This window comes from Ambystoma mexicanum, chromosome 4q (assembly GCF_040938575.1).
Source record: "Ambystoma mexicanum isolate Mex_15411 chromosome 4q, UKY_AmexF1_1, whole genome shotgun sequence".
In the NCBI taxonomy this organism is placed as follows: domain Eukaryota; kingdom Metazoa; phylum Chordata; class Amphibia; order Caudata; family Ambystomatidae; genus Ambystoma; species Ambystoma mexicanum.
Genome location: NC_090928.1, coordinates 310962544 through 310985131, shown reverse-complemented (window position 1 = coordinate 310985131; position 22588 = coordinate 310962544). Strand labels below are relative to the sequence as shown.

General features: G+C 43.9%; 1 protein-coding gene across 1 annotated transcript in view; it reads right to left on the bottom strand.

Annotated features, from left to right (window-relative positions):
• Positions 1-22588, bottom strand: part of MEMO1 (mediator of cell motility 1) — a 577616-nt gene that overhangs the window by 98014 nt on the left and 457014 nt on the right. Inside the window, exon 8 of the mRNA XM_069607894.1 lies at positions 4604-4708. Coding sequence (XP_069463995.1) covers positions 4604-4708 — 105 coding nt within the window. The remainder of the gene's footprint in view (positions 1-4603; positions 4709-22588) is intronic.

Sequence of the window (22588 nt, the reverse complement as noted above, 5' to 3'; positions counted from 1 at the left end):
GGCCAATATCTGAGCATGCCCATGCGACATAGGGCATTATATGCAATACTGTAGAGAACTACATGTTCAGTGCCTGACTTCCCGTGCTGCGGTGGGACCAAGCCTACTTTGCATATGGTTGCCCTGTCTGTAATGGTATTCAATGGTGCAATACAATAGAAACGTAGGCTACCCCGAGAAAGAGGTAGTCATTTATCATTGATTTGTGATTTTTACAGCATCTGCATGAAGCTACTCATCGTCTTACAATGGGACTATTGACTATACTTCCACTTATATCCAGACTACAAGCAGGTATAGCTCCACATTTCCATCTCTAACAGTTCACTGTTGTGTCTACGGTTTACTAGCAATTAAAGGCCAACAGCCTCAAACCCAACTGGTCAAAGGCTGAGATGTCAATTCAAGGAGTCAAACATCAATTCAAAAAATGGAAACCCTCCGGATAAACAGACCTGTGGAAAGTCAGACTCAGGAGGCAGACAAGTCATTGTTACAACGTGACTTATTTAAATCAAATAGAAAGACTATTCTATCCTGAGCTCTAAGGTGTTTCCTGGCCCCAGCTAACAAAATGAATGGTAAAGTAAGCCTTACACACCTAGGATAGTCCTGTCAAAAAGCCTAATCTACCCGGAGTGCTGGTCTGACCACTTAAACGAATGAACAAAGTTGACCAGAATAGGTTTGTAACGCCTTTCTTCCAATGCTGGGCCACTGGTTGACTTCTAACCCCCCCCACCTAATTGTCGATCTATACGTTTCCAGGTATTGTGCCTTGCTGTATAGTTTAAATTTCTGTTAAGAATGTCTTTTGTCACTCTCGGTTTCAAGTACCACAGTCTATGATTTTAACAACTAAACCATTCAGTAACACACTTTAATTCGATTTAAAATCTTCAAGCCAATACATAAATACAATATAGTAAATAAAGTTCATATAAAGGGAATGAAAGTTGACAATGTATAAAACATAACTTAAACCAACAGACAATCTTGTAAGAACAAAGCGCAGAGGAGAGCCCAGCTTGCAGCCTCTGTGCTAATTATAACCCAATTACTTTGTCATTATGAAATTTGCGATCTTCTTTCTCAGTTACCAAGTCCTATGTGTGTATCGAGCCACAGTGTAAACTCCATGCAGTAGGGTGCTCTGGCGCAAAAATAACATTGCTGTTCTTGTATCTCTTACCCCTGTTTCCCTCAATACTGGCCACAGGTAAATAGGGCGCAAATACTTTGATTTTTCACACGTCAACATATAATGCACCATTGATTCAGTCTTTTCTATGCACATCATACATAGGTCTGAAGATGATCCTTTCCAGGTGTGTGTAAAATCTGCCACTGGAAGAGTTCCCAGTCTCACCTGTATATATAGGGACTTTTCATACGGGGGATTTATTAGGTCTAGATATACTTTCCAACCAGGGGTCATAAGTTAAAGGTATGCAGGTACTAGTTGTAACTTCAGGGCGCCGGCCATCAACTGGTCTTTTACTCTTTGTGCCTCTTGTGCCCATCGCTCTCTACTAACTCCACTCATCTGGTTATGAGGATTTCCCCATAAATCACCACCTCCTATATCATTAACCGTGACATAACCAGTCCATTGTCTTCCCGCCATCCAATGTCATCACATGGCATAAAGCATCTCTGTATTTCTCCAGCCCTTCCTGGTTCCAAGTCTTAAGCAGTAAATAACTGGACCAATAGACGCCAATGTGGTTAGTGGGGATATTTCGAGCTCCAGAAGTAGCAGTGCCAAGGGGGTACGTTTGGGTAACAAAGCCAATTTTTTTCAAATATTTTAGTTCACTAGATTATAATTTCGCCACATTGGCAGATCCCCATAATTCCACCCCATATCAAGCAGCCGGATTGGTCTGTTTCCCATAGAGATCTAATGTCGGTAAATAGCGCCTCTTCCATGACTAGCATGGAAAGCCTGAATAGACCTCCCCAAATTTTTCAAAGGTAATGACGGAACCTTTACACCTAGGCTGTCCATCACTCTGATTCTTGAAATCGAAACCCTAGATAGTCAACATTTTCTGAAACCTGCCTGTAATTCGATTATGACTTTGTTGCCTTCAGCCCACTCTTGAAGATAGGCTAGTATAATTTTCCGAACTAGTTTACCTGCGCTGTCAAGGAGCGATATCGGGTGATAATTCGCCGGGCTATTCCTCCCATCTTTTTGTATAGGGGAATTATAGTAGCCACCAGGGATCGCAACTTTTCTTATGGCAGCGTCAAATATCCTACATAACACCGTTGCCCAAAAATCCACCTCATCCTCAAACAAATCCACATGGATGAGGTCTGACCCTGCTGCTTTGCAACCTTTTTGAGATTTAATTGCCCTCTCTACATCTCCTAATGTTATGCACAGCCTATCGTCACTCATTGGCGCAACCTCATTATTTGTCACACTGTGGGGAGATTCTCTCTCCCTGCCCCCATACAGGTTTTTAAAATTGAGGCGCCACTCCTCTGTTTCCATACAGCACTTTAGTGCCTGGATACCCTTTAGATCCTTGTTAGTTACGAGTTGCCAAAAAATAAATCACATAAGTTTTACTCTCCAGGGCCACTGGCATGCTTTCCATTTGTCTTGCACTAAATGAAGAGTCCTTCACCTTGGAGTACAGTTCTTTCACTCGTTCTTGGGTTTGTGTGTCCTTTGCCCCTTCTTGGAGTAGTCCCAGCCAAGGACTTTCTGGTTGCTCACCCAGTCATGGGGTATGATATCGCTAAGCCCTTCTTGGAATCATTTGGTCTTCATTCGGCCAAGGGTTCTCTGGTTGCTCAGCCTGCAGAGGGGTATTATATTGTGCACCCATTCCTGGGGTCATTTGGCTTTTACACTATGCTGTGGGGTTTTGCCAGGTCTTTCCGCCCCTCTGCTGCTGCCTACAGTGGCGTACCTTCTGTGTTGGGGCGGAGTTACTGGGATGAGGAGGTTCTCTTCGGCTGTCGTAGGATCGCGGACCAGCATCTTCTTGCTCTCCTCGCACCGGACTCCTCTTTGATCCTCGCCTCATTGATCCTCGCCTCACTAGCTCGGTGGCCCCATGTACTGCAGGCACCAGTGCACCACCCTTTGTTTGGGCGTTGTTTCTCTGTTCGCTCGGTGGAGCCCGAATGGCTCCAGACAGGGTTGGTGCAAGCAGCGTACCGCAGGTTCTTCGGTTCCTCTGCACCCAACGCCTTATGCGTCAGTCTGCCGATTGCCTCCGCCCTCCAGGAGGACGTCCCCTCTCGCGGTTCGCTCCAAGGAACTTTCTTGTCCCGTTCCTCCTTCTCTGATGTTGCTCTAGCGTCGTTTTTAAATTTCAAGCTGAAACGAGATTGGATGTTGCATGGAGTCAGTGTCTCGAAATGATTGTCGGATATAGGGGTCAGAAAACACACCAGCCATTTCTAAAGAACTATAGGTACAATCATACAACTCAATCCCCATATAGCCAACAAGAACATGGGTCTTTTCACATGAGGGAAAATGAATAGAATCCCTTTCTGGGGTTTTCTTGTTCACCAATGGGGAGTGGCCGCCAGTGAGTTCTCACTTTCCTTATCCTTAGGGGGTGTTAAGCTTAGCAGGCTCACCACCCTAGCCCCAAAGGGGTGAGAAGGGAGGAATTCCCTGTATTTGTCACAGACCCAAAATTAAGTAGGTTACAAACATGAACCTAAATTTACAATCGGATAAGTATTAAAATATTGTTCTAAGAAATACAACAAGTAGGAACAATCTCCCATTAATCCGACCTAGGAACAATCGGACGATCGTCAGAGCCCTAGTCCACACTTGCCTAGTCTCAGCCAGTGCATTAGATGCTTGCGGCCTTAATACCAAAGACAGCAAAAGTGCACACTGCAGCAGTTTGTCCAATGTTCTGCAAAAAAATAATAAAAACATCCTGTATCGATTTTTCTATTTGATCATGTAACTTGTGGGGATCCGTTTCTCTGGAATATCTTAAGTAATACAGAACTAGAGTAAAAAAGACTGCTTAATCAAAAAAGATAAAAACGTTGCAACAGATCTATAAATCCCCATGGGAACAATGATATGTTGAGCGGTCATCCACAATCTTCCCCATGTAGAAAATGAACATGATTTGCTTAACACTATTGTATGCATAGGAATGCCAAGGTAAAGAATGCCAAAAGTAATGCATGTCCTGGAAAGTTGTCCCCTGGGATAAGTAAAGGCTTTTAGGGCTTATTTGTCATAATTCCAGAGTAAAATGTCAGAATGTAGTTCTAGATCTCCCACAGGTCACAAATTTCACTACAGTGAAGAAGGATTTAAAGAGAAAACCGTGAAAACATCAATCATCCATGCACTGAGTTTTGGTTTTCATAAAGGTGGAACCTATTAAAGGGGCAGATGACTGGGATTTATTTTTCGGCTATAGTAGGCACAGATGAGAAAGCTGAGAATGCTGACACACTGTTTTGGGCTGACAAATCAAGTTCTAGTAGTGGCCAGAAGCCTTTGATATTCCTAACAAGTTGAGAATCAGAACATTTCATGATGTAAGAGAAAGTCTAGAAAACAGACAAGTAAAAACATGCATAACGTACAACTTACATTTAGCAAAACTCCAATGGGATGCCTTCCGCATATTGTATTATGATATTTCTTCAAGTAATTACTAAATGATGCAGGATCCAACTGTTCTATAATGCTCATACCCTACAACAACAAAGAAACGGGTTATCAGATAGAGAAAAAACATTTATAAAACAGAAAAAGCCTAGCCATCTGTGTAGAAACGCCTACATTGTTAGACCTTAAACTTACTCCATGCGCAAATCTGTGGGGGTAGCACTAGTGTGGTTGGCACACAAAAAAGCCAAATCTTCCTGCTGATAAGTCTACAGGCAACTGCACCTCCCTTCTCTGCACCAGTCAGGCACACATCCATGTGTGAAATATTCAGTTGCTTTACAATTAAAGGCCAGACGCAGTAGATTTAGGATTGTGGCCACTGTAAATCAAGTAAACTTTACTTACCTGTAACTGTAGGTCTCCAGCATTGATATGATGCAAGTCATTAATGACGCGCCTGTACACAAGTGTTTCTAGGAGCGACAAGACATTGGAGGGAAGACAGAGGGAGGACAAAACAAACGATCCTTGTGTCATTCAGATTGTGCAAGTGCAAATGTGCAATGGAGGAGAGTATAAGGGAGAGGGGAGGGTGAAAACAGGGCAACAATGCTCTAAGGGCAGCAGTAGGGTTACAGTTACAACCCCTAAGTGTGTGGTAGGCCCAGAGGCAGTGCAGGGGTGACTGATCAAGAGAGAGTCTGGTAACCAATGAGACTTTGAGGGTAGCCAGGCAACCAGTCGGTACAGCAGACCGGTAGGTCAGCAGGGGAGGGAGGGAGAGAGAGAAAGCAGAGGAGAAGAGGAAGATTTTGAACTGCTTTCAGAACTTCAGGTGGCCCGGCTCAAGTTTGAGAGGGGCAGGGAGGCCATTCCAGAGGGAGGCACCTGCATGGAACCCCCACACTCTGCCTGGATAAGCATCTAACCCTTAAGAGAGTTGGAAGTAGCTGAGTGAAGGGCTCGAGAAGGAAGGCATTTTGTAAGAGAGCGTTGGATGTAGTGCGGGCCCCGGCCCCAGAAAGCCTTGTGGCCAATGCAAAGGGTTGTGAACTTGATCCTTGCAGCCACCGGGAGCCAATGGAGAGATTTTAGGGTTGGAGAGATATGGTCCCTGGCCTTGAGGCCAAGGCTCTCCATTGGTATCTTTCATGGCTTTACATGTTTTGAATAGATTATAAAGAAGAAACAATACAGGGGGGGTGGAAGAGGGTAAAGAAAACATTGCACTTGCACATTCTGAATGCTCACAAGGCCTAGTAGGTCTGCCTTCATCTTTTATTGTTATATTTGTTTCATTCCCATGTCCCCTCCCTGTTGCCCTGTGGGCGCTTTGAAACACAATTTACTTGATGTATAAGCACCTTACAAATGCACAATAAAATAAATAAAATGAATTCCCTCCATCTGAAAAAGTCCACTGCTGGCCCCATTCTCGCATCCACATGAAGACAGTAATGTCATGTGAAGATGTATCATACTCCATCGAGCAGATTTGCAAATGTCTTCTTACGGAATGCCAGCAAGGAAAACCGCTGTTATCTCTGCCTGTGGTAGAATGGGTCGTTAGCAACCTCCGTCAGGGTCTTTTTGCTGCTGCAGGACAGTACTTTTAACATGAGGTAATCCACCTGGAGATGACCTGCTTGGATAGCTGCTGGTGCATGATTGACATTTCAAAAGCAATGCAAAGTTAAATGAAGTTCCAGAAGATCACAATCTCAAAAGAATAAAGAGAAGCACCTTCCCATCCAGGTTTTGTAAATCATACTCGACCAACGTGGAGTGATCTTTGAAAAAAGGTAAGTATGGGACTGTCTAATTGATGTGCATTTTTTTATTTTTTTTATTTTATTATTCGTGACATGGTTTGAATCAAACCATTCACTGTTCAATACAATAAGAAATTAAAATATCACGCATAACATTTAAATTATTAAGCATCATAAAATATTCTCTTACCATAAACTATACACAAAAAATGAACCTTCTAAAAGTAGTAATTCAAAATTCTGTACGTAAGTGTAATTATATTAACTTATGTTATCATCACTTTAATTTAAAAAAAAAAAACAGACCCTAAATGTAACGAAACAAAAATGCTTGTAAAAAAAAAAAAAAAGTCAGACCAAGTTCTAAGAAAAATCAGAAAATAATCCATAGGAAATCTGATGATAGCTAAAATAGAAGACAATTGTTGACATGCCAATAAGTCTTATTCACGAGAAGTAAAGAACATTCTTGAAAAAATTAGAATGTTATTGTTGTCTTATGCTTGCAAGAAATGTACACTGTCGTCACATATCTAAGGGTTTCAACAATTGCAGGGTTCTTACAGAACCTACATGATCTAAGGGCTCTTACGAGCTCTTAAAATTTCCTTTGTGGGTATTAAATTGAATTTAAAGCCCATTAAGCACGTTCCATACCGCGCATCAGTGAACTTTTTCAAATAAAGTGGGATGATGTTCCGCGATTGCTCCCTTTCGCTGCTATGCAAATACAATTTATATTTCTTAGTATCCTCGCTGTGGAAATCCTATCCATAGTATAAAGATTTTTTTCACCTTATCCGGAAAGGTGATCAATGTTTCCACAGTAGAGTTAATGGATTCCAACAGTGAGTATCCAAAGGAGGTGCACATGAGCAATTCTCAATCAGTTGATTTCTCCTTGGTGAAATGTAATGCACCAAATAACGACAAGGGGGCTCAGAATCTTTTAATATAAAGAACGATGTTTGCAATTTGCCATAGCCGAGGGCAATGTCAAGTCTAGTCATATATTACGATCATAATTGACAGACAATTGGGCAGATTGAGGACACGTCTCCAGAATAATCCTTCATGTTTGTTCCAGTAATCCCCCGATAAGGGCCCCATTACCTCAGCTCCATAGGTCAGGGTAAGCATATTAATTTCTGATGGGACCTTACTTGTGGGGTGTCTCCTCACCACCATTGTGTCTGAAGAACTGGGTGTATGATTCTTTCTTTCAATAAGATTAGATGTTGCTGGCCATTTTTCTAGGAGCCAAACGTAACTTTGACCTTGTATGCAGGCTCACCGGAGTGCTTTATCAATGTAGCGAAGACTTAGTCACTCCCAGTATGCAACTGGCTTGGATACAGGGAATGAGCTCCACTGTCCTGCCTATAGCAAGAGATTGCGGCAAACTGAACTAATGGATGCTTGTTGCAGACACATTTATTGTAGAAGAGGCAACATTTTAGTGAGCGGTTTTGCTGCAAGAAGTTGCAATTTCCAGCATATACACCATATGAAGAATCACTTCAACTTTCATTGCCAGTTCGGTATGTTTTTCAGGAGTTAGGGCAGACACTAGAACGTCCACGCAGTCTTCTGGAATCGCTAGGTGTCTAATGTAGCTCATCATGTATCGGGAAGAAGTACAATCATGGTTGGGGATCTTGCAAGGCTTAGAGCGTGAGTGTCGGCTGAATGAAAATTCCATGTGATGCTAGAAGAAAGTTGCTTGCTTAAAGGTTGTCTAAGGCTAGTGCTTTCAGTGAGGCCTTGACCAGGCAGTTCTTTACATATGGTAGAGAACTCCATCTTTCCTGCAAAAGTGTGTCACCACTGGAGCCACGCATTTTGGGACTACACTGAATACTTGAGTGCAGACCGGAAGCTGGGGCGTTTGTACTGGAAGTGTACTCAGTTGACCAATAATCTAAGGACATGTTAGAAATTGTGTTCTTTTTGCTGCTTTCCCTCCATAGTTATTTATGAAACCCCCACCAATGTTTTCTTTTTTTTTTTTTTTTTTTACCTGTCCTGACTTTTGGGGTCAAGTGAAGCTTCTTTACTTCGCTTGCCTTGGTAAGCTGATCCAGTGCTCCCAAAACAGAACCTATGGCTATCAGTACGTAAAATGTGTTGCTTTACACTGAACTATTCACCTTCCAGTGAGCTGTGGTAGGGATAACTATGTCCCTATAACCAGGTCTCTAGATACAATTTTGAAATGTTAGGATTGTACCCCCCATTTTCTTTTACGTTAGGGACTCCCGTCCAGAGCTCAGGATTGCCAACTAGCTGGACCTAAAACCAGACGTTGAAAAAGACCTCTGCACCAACCTACCTATTGCTACCCTTCAACCTCCATGAGGTTTTGATGGGCGTAAAGTCCTTTCCCTACATTTCCCTTTCCTGACCATAATCAGGGGAGATCTGGACAAGGATCCCCTCCTGGGATTCCGTTGAAGAGGTTGGATTCAGAGACGGTTTTGTTCTTCATCTTTGAAACTTACAAACTGCCTCTTGTTCAGGCATCCTTAAAGTCTCAGAGCCTTCTGCAAAAAGCTCTATTGAGACCCGAGACTGGGACATCTAAACTGTAGAACCTTAGAATTATAAGGTTACATATTGTGTTTCAACTCCTTTCTTCCTTACATATTATTTCTCTAAATTGGTAATTACTTAACTTTTTCTTGCTTCGCTACACTAGAGTGTTCTAATACTAATCCAACTGTGTCCAAAAGTATAGTTTTGGTGCCAGATCATACCCACAAGTGAAAGCTCATAAAATAGTGCAGATTTAGTGGAATATTTACCTTTGGGTATTAATTGCTAAGTGTGGTCCAAGCCCTAAAAGAATGTATTCTTATACATTCTGCCCAACTTGGATTATTAACAGTGCTCTGTGTGTGCTTGAAAGAATCCTTCAGCACTATCACAGGTTTGCCTAGATATTCGTGGCTTTTCCTTTTCACCAGAATTGGGTGGCCACTCGGAATTGGCATACAGGGCTGATTCTGAAAATCCATCTTAAATTTGTGGCTGGGGTTTATCGGCACATGGAGGTATGCATCCACTGTAGAAAGGAAATCATATGTTCACTGACATGATATTATTTTTGCTAGAGTTGATATACTAAATGTTTCTTTTTACACTTTTGTTTAATTGGCAAAGGTCAATGGCCCTCCTCCCCTGATTTTTCTTTCTTACCAGAAACTAACAGGCGTAAAATCCTTGCACTCATTTCTAAGGGGATTTGGTTGACTGCCATTTTCCTCCAGTGTGTTCATTCCACGTTTGCCAATAGTGCTCAATGTTGTTGACACTGTGCTTGTAGTGCTGACAAAGGGGTTTTCCGTACAAACTCCAAGGTATGCCTTTTCCTTTCGAATTGTACAATTTGTACCACACACTGGTTCAACATGATTTCCAACCAGAGGTGGAGGAGTTGGCTGATCCTCCTTTGACTTAGGTGCTGAAGATGGATGGACTTATTGGTAGAGCGTTCTAGCCCTAACCCTTCTTACTAGTGCTTCTACCCAACGCATAGAATATTTGAGCCTGCTGGTTTATTAGTTAGGAACTTGAAGCAATGGTGCGTTTAAGAAAAGGTACCCGCAGATGCTCCTGCCTCAACAATACTGGTTCATTAGCCATCTGCTGAAAACCCAGGTTACCATCTTTAATGACATTCCTTCTCCCAGTTTGCTTGTCTTCATATAGTTATTGAATGAAATCATCAATTTTCATCACATCTCTGTCAAAGCATGCAGTAAGAGTCAATATGTTATACGCCCCTATGGTGATGGATGTGGTTAAGAAAACATTATTGTAAAAGCCTCTAACATATGTGTTTATGTGCGAGACCACATTTTAGAATGATCAACAGCTGTCCATGTTGATCATCATGAGTATGCAAGTTTAATCCTATCCCTCTTGCATGAGGCTCTTTGAGTTAATTCCCTGCTGCCACATTCTAACCTCCACGCCCAAACTGGTTTAGGCAACCTCACCCAGATCCATCATCGGAGGCCGCACCTGGTACACAAATACCAATTATACCACTGAGCTACCCCACACCATTCAGGGTGAAACCAATGTTGTCTGGGCTCCACTGGTTGGTGTCAGCCATTGTTTGAAGTCAGTGGGATATTGCCAATTGCTTCCTTACAGGTCATTCATTTGTAAATCCAGTACAGAGACCAGATAATGATCTCATGAGAGTCTAAGTGGGACACAGATGTAGCCATACGAGTTAATTATTACTGCCTTCATCAGTGACCGATTGCTACAATTATCAGAACCCGGTATGATCAGCCTATGACTGTTGTCTGGGATTCAAACCTGAATCCACACCCAAGGAAAAGGGCAAGTAGATCCCTGCAAAAGTAGGCTGCTGCAGCCCTCCAGTGACTCAGTGAAAGCCAAAAGTCTGAATTAATGAAACCAATGATTGGGGTGGAATTAACTCATTCGCCCCAATCTCATAACCCAAAGGTCTGCATCTTTACTCTGTGAAGCCTAATCACAGGCCCTGAAAACACATCAAAATGAAGACTAAGCGCTACTGGTCACACGTCCTCAAAGCTCCTAGGAGGCTTTACAGACTAGTACCTGTGCAGAGCTGTCAAACAGGTGAAAGCACAAAATACTGAAAGCACAGGCAACTGACAGAGCCACTGACATGGGGGTTGCAGCCGAAGCACAGAAACACTTTATAACAAAACAGAAACCCAAAAGTAATATCAGGAATTCAAGGAATCTATCTATTCCCTGAGCTTGATCTACTGGATTCCAGTTGCCCTTCTTGCCACTGGAGCTACATATTTAATGAACCACACAGCCACAACACACCCCAGTCTCAGCAGTTGTGTTTCTTCTTTGACATACCAGAAGCTCGAACAGTTCCACAGCTTTCATTTGTGCCTGGAATTTCTTCAGCTGCACCGAAACAGACTCTGGATACCGGAACATACCAACTACCAAAGTTGGGATGTAACCTTGCAAGAATCTGAGCATTGATTAACAGTGGTCATACATTGCCAAAGGTATTATACCACAAGATTTCCATCACTTGGCTCAATTTCACCAATAACGCAGTAATCCTGAAGCAAATCAGATCTATAACATGGGCTGTATCTTGGATAGGAGAAGCTGTGCGGGATCAGAAACAGTATCCCACTCAGGAGTCGGTCTCTTTCACAATTTTGTACGATAAGATGTATCCCGTTTCAGTGAATGGAGGCCCCAAGAGACACTATTAAAACTTGGTAACCTAAGATCCCAGTGGACTGTAGACCTTTGGCTGACTGTACTTAGCAGTGTAAAGAGCTAAGAATTATCCACTAAGTTTTTGCAACACAAATTAGTTACCCTTAAAATGCACCCATATCATACTTCCCTTCAATGGGATATAACGTAAATATTCATATACCTCTCTTTTAACATTCCTTTATTCAAAGCTACGCTGCGTCAACCTTGCATCCTTGTCTACCCGACTGCTCTCTTATGGCTGGTGTTGATCGCTCAGACAGTGCAACCATTGTCTTTGCCATTCCATTACTGGAACTGAAGTTTCCCAGTGAGAATCCAATGGTGAACAAAAGGGGCAACTTTGTCACACTTCACTCCTACACTAATTTCGCTCTAGAACAATTTAATAAAAGTGCATGCGCATGAAGATGAATACTGTAAGCAAGAATGGGGCCAAGCCATGGGATTCTAGTGTACATCTTGTACAAATACTGTCTCAAAAGATACAAGTAACAGTTCATCAGAGGTGCGTGTATTGCTGCAGGTTCACGTTATTTTGAAGATCCGTTCTACCGTGCCTTTGCACTTTAACATCCATTTATGACCTTACAGTCTCTTACAATCTCAATTTGGAGCCCATGTCTTTTAAAAGAAAGATCCTTTCAGACTGGAGTGGTAGCTTTCTACTCTGAAACTATTTCACTACTTTAAATATACAATGCATTTTTCCATGGTGGTACGCATTCTAAAACCATCACCGTCTCAAGAACCTCTAAGAGGTGTCTAATTCAATTTTAATATAGGAGACATTTAAGAAGATGAAACAATCAAGGCCAGAATGTTTTCAGAAAATGGGTCCTTACAATTGGCTGGCCAAAATAATGGCAATCAGCATTAGGCAGCCAGCCTCGCTTTGTGTCAGCGTGTGCATGATTAAGTGTGGAACGTAGTTCAGTATCCACCACTTTGTACAGTTAAAATGAGTAGGAAGGTACCTGCTAGTCAACTCTTTTAACTGAATATTTAGGATATATACTGCAAGCACTTGAAAGTTGTGACTAGTGGAAAACAGGTAGACTTGAGAGGGCCTGAATTGTCAAGTCCTGCACAGCTGGAACAAAACATTTCATTTTTGTGGTGTATGAAGGAGATCGCTATGTTGATCTTATTGTGTTTTCAGAACCTTTACAAGATGGACACCCAACAAGGGAAATGTTGATGGTCAGCGACTATTCACAGAGATCCACAGACTGTTCATAAATGGATGAATTGAACAGTATCCAGCACAAAGACCTCTACCTCCTAATTACTTAGATGAAACATCAGTTTTATTTAGGCAGAACTTACTTCATGGTTAGCACAACCACAACTTAAAGAGAACAATGTAGTGTACCTTTTCTATTTATGAGACCCCAGCATGATCCCAAACTGAAGTGTCTCCTTGTGGTGATCAAGATTTGAGGGCCTGTGACACATGAGATGGTCACCAAGCTGATGCTGAAAATCATCTCTGGAAGCAGACCATGGCCCTAAGAGTCACATAGTTCTAAATGGGGGACAGGCCCAGCTCTGCTACATTTCACAAGGCTGAAGATTTTATGCCCACATTTGAGGCTGTGAAATCCACACATTCTTTGTTCACACTGGCAGAGTCTGAGATGGGGTAGATATTCTGATTTGCACCAAGTGTCCAGATAAGAGATCAAAGGACTTGGATCCTGGAATCCAAGTCGGAAGTCCCACTGAAGTGTGTGCAATTCATTAAAAAGCCATTTGAGAAAGATTCAGTTTTGGTAGTAGCATTTACTTAAAATAAACAGCTAATGATACTCCACACATTGAACTGGCTGCAGATGGTCAAGTAATCACTTAAGAAAGACCATGCATGTTCAAGCTGTGATGAAAATGCAACTCATTGCACACACCTTGGTCACTGGTAGGAGTCAAATGCTGCTTTTCACACTACTCCTGTCTTGGCCACATGCTGGCACACGATCCCAGAATCCTCACATTTGCTCCGTCTAGATGTAATGCATTTTACAGCATTCAGTTACCCCCTTCAGACAGTCATGTGTCATGAGCACCAAGGATACCTCTAGGTTGTCTTGGAAGAGATTGATTCTGTTTCAACAGTGCACTAATGGTGCTTTAGGCCACACCGCTGGATGCCATTTTCGAACAGTGTAATACGTTGAACGAAATGGCGTACAACAAATACCCAGGGACTCTCCAAAAGCTGCATTTCTAGGGCAACACAATAAACAAAAGCAGAAATTAATCAATTCACTGCAGGTCTTTTAACAGAAACCTCCAGCAGTCCCTTAACTGCCTGTATTATTGCCAAAAGCCTAACAGGAGAGAATCAAATCTACATCCTCTGTCCATGGACATAAGAAGTGGAACTGTGCAACATCAATGAAAACCTACTAAGAAACGTGTCCAACTGCGTGAGGCTGGGGTGAATGGGCATCAACATCCAAACCAGTTTTCTGTGATACTAGGATCTACGCAACTGAAAGAATCCCACTGATGGCCTGCACACACCATGGAGCCACCGATCAGCGCAGACATCAGAGGTCAGTTACAAATGGTCAAATTCTTGTAAACGGTAAGAACTACTGGCATGGAAGTCTTACGTAAACAGCGGTATTGAGTAGAGATGGACCAGAACATCAACTGGCATACAGAAGGTGGTAGGAATAGTATTAATTTCAACCTCAAACTGATGACTATACCACACCACTCATGAGTTGGGAAATCATCAACCATCCAGGAGCTTTGTTTGCAATGAAGACCACACTTACACCACCAACGCAGAATGTTGGGCTGCCATGCTGATATGCTGGGGCAACCTTGTCCAGAATTATTCCATGTGAAGCTATAGTTGCAAAGCCCTATGTGCCCCAAACTTATAATCTGCATCTCTTGGACAGCAAGCAGAGCAATCCTGTCAGTTAGCTCATGCCCAGAAAGTGAGTCAAACAAGCAATAGCGTTTCTCAAACATAAATAGGAGATCTCACCCTAGAATGCTTGGGAGTGTGCCTGGTGTCAAGAAGAAATGATTATTTAATGTAACCTTTCTTAAAGAGCTTCAATTGACAGGGCACTGCACCCCGGCCCCCATTCCAGAATGGAGGAAAGAGTCAGGAGGGCAAGGAAGGTTAATGATGTAATTGATTTAGGCATATTGGAATCTACAGATTAGAATCCCCATAAGAGTACTAGGACTGCCTTTCATCAAGAGTGATCCCGAGAGCTACAATTGTGCCTGGTTACTCTGCTCGTATGCTTTGGTGAGTCCCTTTCAGAGGAAGAAGTTCAACTTCCCTGATAAGCTTGGGACGCGTTCAGTGGGACGCTTACATTTCTGTTTTTTAAAGAAATACAGGGTGTGCAAAGAAAATTCCAGAAGATGTAAAGGAGGAGTGTTTGGGTAATTAAGTATTGAAAACTGCTGAAGTTCGGCGGAAACAGGTGAGCACATTAACCTTTTTGGGCGGCATATATTAATCACATGGGTCCATCAGTTGAAGTGTAGTTCCTTTTCTTTTTAAGTTGGGGGGGAGGGTTTGTTATTACTTTTTTGGATCGGCTGCAGGGGGACAACCCCGCTCACAATATGGTGAACAAGGGTGCGGGGAACAGCCATAACATAACGGGCCCAACAAATGAAGCCATCTCTCTCCTCTTCCAACCGTCACTCCCTTCTCTCGTAGGAAATCCATCCATCATTCCAATTGCAACCTTCTATTGATGACTTCACTAAGTAATATGTAACACACATCCTTCTCTGTATCATGCGACGATGAAGATCACCATCCAAAAATGCTGCTAACACTATCAGTGTTTTCTCTTATAAACTACATACATGCTTCTATCACATCCAACTTCAAGACAACTACACACATACCTCATGTGAAACCTCACATAAAATTAAACGTGAATAGACCAGCCATTTCACAAGCATTTAATCCTGTCCCTGTTCAGTTTTATCTCCTGGACGACTTGGGAACTAAAGCAACTGAACTAAAGCCACACAAATGTCTCCATTCACCATCCTTCCCCACCAGTATGAATCACATGTGTCCAATAGTTGAAAACAAGTTTCTTATTTAAGCCATATCAGAACAGGCCCAGAAAAGGACGCCATCTCTCTTCACCCCCATCGTCATTCTCGTCTCTCGTAGGAATTCCATCCATCATTACAATTCTAACCTTCTCACATCTACTGAGGACTTCGCACATTAGCTTGTATTTCTGCATATCAACTGCATTAAGATAAACATCTTGAACTAAGTAATATGTAACAGCATGCAATTCAGATAAAGGGCCAACCACTGCATGCTCGCTCCTTCCGCATATCTCTTTAGAGAAGCATCTCTAGTGTGCGCACGCCTAAAAAGAGATGCTATGCCTTGCAGGAACTCTCACGCAATCCAAGGAAAGACTTGACACTGACACACACGTTTGGCATGGACACTTCCTGTGGCCAGAGGTGCTTGTGCATTGAAGGGAAAAGACACTACGCTAAAGTGGAAAGTCGGGAAGCATTTTCGTGGTCACTGGTTGTTTGAGCTTGGGCTAAGCACTTAAAGCTTGTAAGGATTAATGAGCGCCTGACCACAAGCTGCGCCAGAACTTAAGAGAAATACGTTATAATGCTGTGCCAAAAACTCATTTCTGTTTCCAACATAACAAGGTAGCAAAAAAACTGAACTCCAGCACTTTCTGGAAGGGTTTCATCCTACAACATAACAGGCTGTTTTAGGGGACCAGGGTTAGAAGCCTGACGGAACTGTTCGAGGGAGAAAAGACCGAAGATTATTTTTCTGAAAATAACCCTAGGTCTTTTCTCCCCTGAACATTTCCAACTTGGCTCCCGCCCCCACCCACAACCACACCCCTGCACCCCTACTTACCTTGCGGCGGCACACTTGGCTGTGTGCTGCCGACTAGCTTTTTCCTGTGGCACCTGTTCCCTTTCGCTCCCGTGATCGGGAACCGGCACCGCAGGGACCTTTACTTTTTTGGGGTTTTTTTATTATTACTTTTCGGGATCGGCTGCGAGGGACACCCCCCTCATAATATAATCATCAAGGGTTCGGGGAACACCCCCGCAGCCCCCGGAGCCCTTAGCACTGAATGGGGGATTTGGTCAAACTTCTTGTTACGCTCACCTGGCTCCCACAGGGGCGTCGATCTGAACTGGACAGCTGCGGTCCCCACCAATGTGACGCGTAGTGCCGAGATGACAGACTGGACTGGCCCACCTAGCTTCGTTTGCTTGGCCCGTAGGAGTATTCTTCTGCAAAGTGGAGAAAGGGAATTAACCACCCGTGGAGTTGAGTGTTAACCCCCACCCCCGCTGTTCTCCCCACTGATCACCTTTAATGTCCCCTCTTATAGTCTTACCTGATGGTTTGGAAAGATGAGCTCTCCATCCTGCATTGAGCGCAGGGGCGCATAGATAACCAGTTGCTTCACTGGTTCGAAGGAATTGGTGAATTCCAGAACAATATTGACTCTGAGATTTCGGGCAAGACGCCCTAAGTATATAGTTCGTAAGAGTTCAAATGTCTGACTTTCACTCTTGTCCGATTCCTTGCAGGTTGCAGCTTGACCCTAGCGAAGAGTTCCTCGTGGCAACCGGTAACATTCAGGTAAGGATTTGTATTTTCCAACACAGTTCAATAAAATAATGTCAGTATGTAACCTGTTGCTTTCTCCCTTATTCAGGTGCTGAGAGAAACGATGAAGTCTCCGGCGGTAAAATTAGTTAAGTCTATTGTGGTGATAAGGATTCCCCTTGTTTGTCCCTTTGTTTCACCTTGCTGTCCTTTTGTTCCCCTTAGGGGCCGGGGTACGGCGAAGATGCGGTGGAGGCTGCGCCGACCCGTGAAGAGGAATAGTACCCCCGGCGGTAAAATCAGATAAGTCTATGGGAGGCAACTAATATTGCCTCTGTTTATTCCCTTGGCTCACCTTGCTGTTCTTGTGTTCCCCTTAGGTGCCGGAGCGCGGACGGAACATTCAGAAGGATGCGGTGGATTGTGAAGATGCTGCGAAGGCCGGTGAGTTCAGCGCGGCGCTGCAGCAGGCGAGGCGACGCGCATAAAATAACTTCTTTCTAAGGCGCAGTGGATCGGGAATTCAGGTAAGGATCAAAGGTATTGCTCTTGTTCTATCCTTTTCTCCTTCTTTCTCCCTTTTTCTAGGAGCTCCAGACTCGAGGCGGGCGTGGCAGAAGACTGGATGCAGGCTTGCAGGCACGGTGAGCATTACGCTGCTGGATGCAGAATAACGCGAACCATGTGCTGCTCTTCGGGCGTGGTTTAAATAGCCTCCAAAGTAGTCCTCCCCGACCCCACCCGAGTAAAAAATATAGTCCCTAGATAAAGTAGTCCCTTCCAAGCCTCTTTTGGCTTGGAGCTCTTGCAGCATGGTCTGCATCAGGTAAGTTTGCAGCACGGTTTGCATCAGGTAAGTTTTAATCTATGAGCCTGGTGCCATAGACGCCAGGACTGCACCCAAATAGCCCCTAGCAGGGGTTGTTGGGCTTGCTTGGAATAACTTGATGCCTGCTTCCGGGGTTGCTGGACTTGATCTGGATCCCCGGGGGTAGGCATCATGACACCTCTGGCTTTTTTTGCTGGATTTTTGGACGTTTCAGTTTTAGGGCAGCCAAGATTAGCTCACTCACAGAAAGCTTGAAGAATAACTAGTATCACACACATTAGCGAGAGATAAAGAAATTATTAAGCCTGTTAAGTACTGTGGCGAACCTAAATATTTACTTAAGCAAATGTCTCCAGTTCATTACCTGGAGGAATACCATACTTATTCGTTTTCCACCACCTTGACCACTTTCGCACTACTGGTTTTATATCTTGAACTCATTGATTGAACCCTCCAGGTTCCTTCCTCCAGAGGTTTTTACCAATGTCACTTGTTTCTCGAGGACTCCCCAAGTCCCTTGGCTTCCAAGTTTCCTTAACCTCTCTCGTTCTATGTGTGCTTCTAGCCAACATTCAATGCTCAGGTTTCTAGGGCTCCCATAACCCTCCTTGTCCGTTTCTTTGTTTGGTTCTGCTCGTCCCCCTTCACCCTGGGCAACCCTGGTACCTTCTATACCTTTGGGTGTGCTCCAATGGGATGGCAGGGATGCGGCTGTTCGCCCTTTTCAATGGTGTTGAGTCTGCGTCTCTTCTACCCGATTTGCCAGTCTACACGGTCCTTGCATTCCAAGTGGATGATTCATCGTAGTTTCCTGGGTCCCAGACCCACCAGGCTGCAACGTGGTCACGCCACCAGGTAAGGTGGTCCTTCCGTCCCTGTCCCTCTCTTCTTTGCTTCTGTCCGATTCAGCAGTCTCTGTGGCCTTCTTGTTCCAAGGGGAGGATTTGTTCCCCAGTTCTGTCCCGGTCTCTGCATAGTTTCCCGGTCCCAGAACCACCCGGCTGCAGCATGGTCACACCACCAAATAAGACAGTACTTCTGTTCCAGACTCTTACTTTGCTGTTTCACCTTTCTTGGCGCCGGCCTTCCGGAGTCTCTGCCTTCTGTAGGTCAGAGGCTCATCTCTGCGCAAGATTCTTCCTCTCATATTTAAGGTTGCTCGCCCATTTATTCTCGCCACCATACTTCCAAGGGGTGTGTTGCTTTTTGTCGGTTGCTGAATGCCAGTATTACCTTGAGCCAATGATATAAAAGCAATGTCAGTATTTGCTGGATGCAAAACAGAAGTCACATCAGTCTCTTCGATTCCCATATATGCAGACAGAGTAACCTTGTCCCCTAGAGAGGAGTCACCCCCCCATGAGATCCCGCTTTCCCCTGGACCCTAGCAAGGGTATTGTTAGCAAACTCACCTCCCTAGCCTCAAAGGGGGTGGTCCCCCCTAGTAAGAAGGGACGAATTGTCCAGATTCGTCACAGTACTTTTTTGGGAATGTTATAATAATAGACAAGAAATGCTTTGGGTGTGACACACTGAGTTTGCTACTAGAGGAACACTCAATATTCTGTCTTTTAGACAAAGAATTGAGTGAGAAATCCAAAGACAACTTTGTCCTTGGCCCCCAGGCATGGTGCAAGGGTGTCCAGGTATTCAAGGGAATTGGCAGTCTTTATGGAATGGTGGGGGGTGGGAGCAGCACAGGGAGTAGTCAGGATGGTGGTGCCATGAAGGTTTATTGATCTGTTGCCCCTCCTCTTTTCTGCAGGGCTTCCAAGATGGTAGGACAATCACCTGGTGTTTATTTTTTCAATTCCCGTTTCCCCAGGTGACATTTTGAATGCAATAGAGTAACATGTAATATGCAGGCTTGAAGCTCACAAAGGCCTGCAGGGTCCAGCAGCTACTGCAGAGTTCTGGCAAACCTGACAATTTCATTAAGACATGTAATTGCCATACAATCAGATCACGTACATATTTCTCATCAAGTGTTAGGCTTTTTAAACTTCAACTCGACTGGAAAACCATTAAGGGTGTGCCGATCCGGATGCACTTGCTCTCATGTTTACGAACCCCACCTACTGCATTAGGGAACTGTAAATCTGAAATTGGTGCCCAAAATTCATAATTGAGGTGTCAATGATTTTGGGCAACTAGAGCCCCATGAACCTTGGAACAAGTGGACCTGCATCCACTGGCGCAGAACACCTCCTTACCAATGATGCTGGAAAGACAGACAACCAGCCAATGGACAGAATTATTTGTGCTTGCCAATTCACAGACAACTTCTTAGTCTGTTCCAGATAGCAAGAATCTAGCACTCAGCACAATTATACTTTGGATGAGTGCGATGTTTTTTGGGAATCATACATGATGACTTAGTTGCTAAGAATATGGCAGATTCGTAGTGTACAAGTGTATATGATCATTTCTTTGCACACAAGAGTGAACAACTTAAGGTAGAAGATTAAAATGTCTGAAATGTACCACAGCGCTCTATAAGCTCTAATACTCTGAAAAGGCTTTATTTTGTAAACCAGACAACTGAATCATCGGATGTAGAATTGCATCCTGCTTGGGGACTAATGATACATTTGACTTGTAATGCCATGTGGGCCATTATATATTTTCAGCACAGATCTGGGGTGCAGAGTAAGGCGTTAGGAACTTGTGCCCATAAAATAAAGAAAGTCATTAGAAAAGATGGGTGTATTCAGGCATAGCAAGCCCACATTCTCCCTACTGAACCCCATGATTCTTACCATTTCTGTACCACTATTTTATGACTTCATCATGAGGATCTAGACCAGAGTTTATGCCAGACACTGGATTTGTTTGTTAGCAATAACAAACCTGTACACTATCACTGGAAGTGTGACATGCCAGGTGACCTAGTAATGTACATTTTGCCAACCAGTGAGCCGAACAACCTCTACTGAGTAGGCACACTGAAACCTACCAATACAGTCTGTCATATTGCTTACTTGCTGCACTGATTATGTGTTGAGTGTGAGAACCCGCTTTCTAAAATCTCAGGGTAGAATGTAATGTTTTAAATCACACTGCCTGCTGATAAAACAACTCTTAGAAACCGACTACAACAGATGTTCAAAATCCACAGTGCCACAACTGAAGAAAAAAAAATGGACAACCTTTTGCTGCAGCCACCAGCCATCTTCAAACTTGAAGCGCAAGTTCAAATATCCCTAAACATATATATTCAGTTGTCTATTTTTTGCAAAATTCCAAACAAACGTGATGAAAGACTTTTACTCAGACAGGTAAGATGCTTGGTCAACCTGTCTGTAGGTTGCTAATCAGATAAATTACAATGCATGATTTGTGTGAAAAATGTAAATAAGGAACAAGTTACTTACCTGTAAGTGTTGTTCTGCAGCATGGGTCTGGCATGGATTCACATGCTCATGAATAGTCCCCGTCGTTAGGCTGGGAATCCTCTGTAAAGAAAAAAATCAGTATCAGATTCAATTCTGATCTGTCTTTCTTAGTAGTAACCAATCACTGGTCTCTGGGTCATACTGCCCCCAGCCAATGACTGCCCTCTCCCTAAGCCCCGCCCCTGGCAGCCATCCTCAGATTTGGTAGCACGTAAAGTGGCAGTATAACCAAGCGAAGAGCCGCAGAGGGGACGGAGGGAGGGTTCGCATGTGAATCCATGCCAGACCCATGCTGGAGAACAACAGTTACAGGTAAGTAACTTGTTCCTTCTCCAGCATGGGGTCTGCCATGGATTCACATGCTCATGAATATAAGAATACATAGCAGTACACACATGCACAACCAGTGGAGGTGGCAAGGCTCAACATTAAGCATTACAGAAAACTCAACATTAAGCATCTCTTACCTCCTCACCAGTCTCACCTTAAGCGAACAGGTTGCGCAGCACTGCCTAGCCGACTCTGGACTCCTCCCTGGAATCCTGGTCGACGCAGTAGAATCTCGTGAAGGTGTGCGTCGACCTCCACGTAGCAGCCCTGCAGATGTCCAGCAGGGGCACACCAGACAAGAACGCTGTGGTAGCAGCGATCGCTCTGGTCGAATGGGCTCTCGGACGGCCGGTCAACGGTTGGTTTGCCAACCGATGACAGTGCATGATTCAGCCGGAGAGCCATCTGGAAATGGAAGCCTTCGAGAGTTCACAAAAAGTTGTGATGTCTTCCGAAAACTCGGTCCACATAAAACTTCAGCGCTCTGGCTACATCCAGCGAGTGCAAAGTCCTCTCGGCCAGCAATGAAGGCGACGGGAAAAAGACTGGTAACACCAAGGGCTCGTTGAGATGGAAGTCCGACGGCACCTTGGGCATGAAGGAGGGGTGCGTCCTCAGCACCACCCTCGTGTCGTGGAAAGTCAGTATGGAGGCTTGCAGGAAAGGGCCTGAATCTCTCCCACGTGTCGTGCAGAGGTGATGGCCCCAAGAAACGCTGTCTTCCACGACAGGAACTTCAACGGAGCCGAATGCAAGGGCTCGAATGGC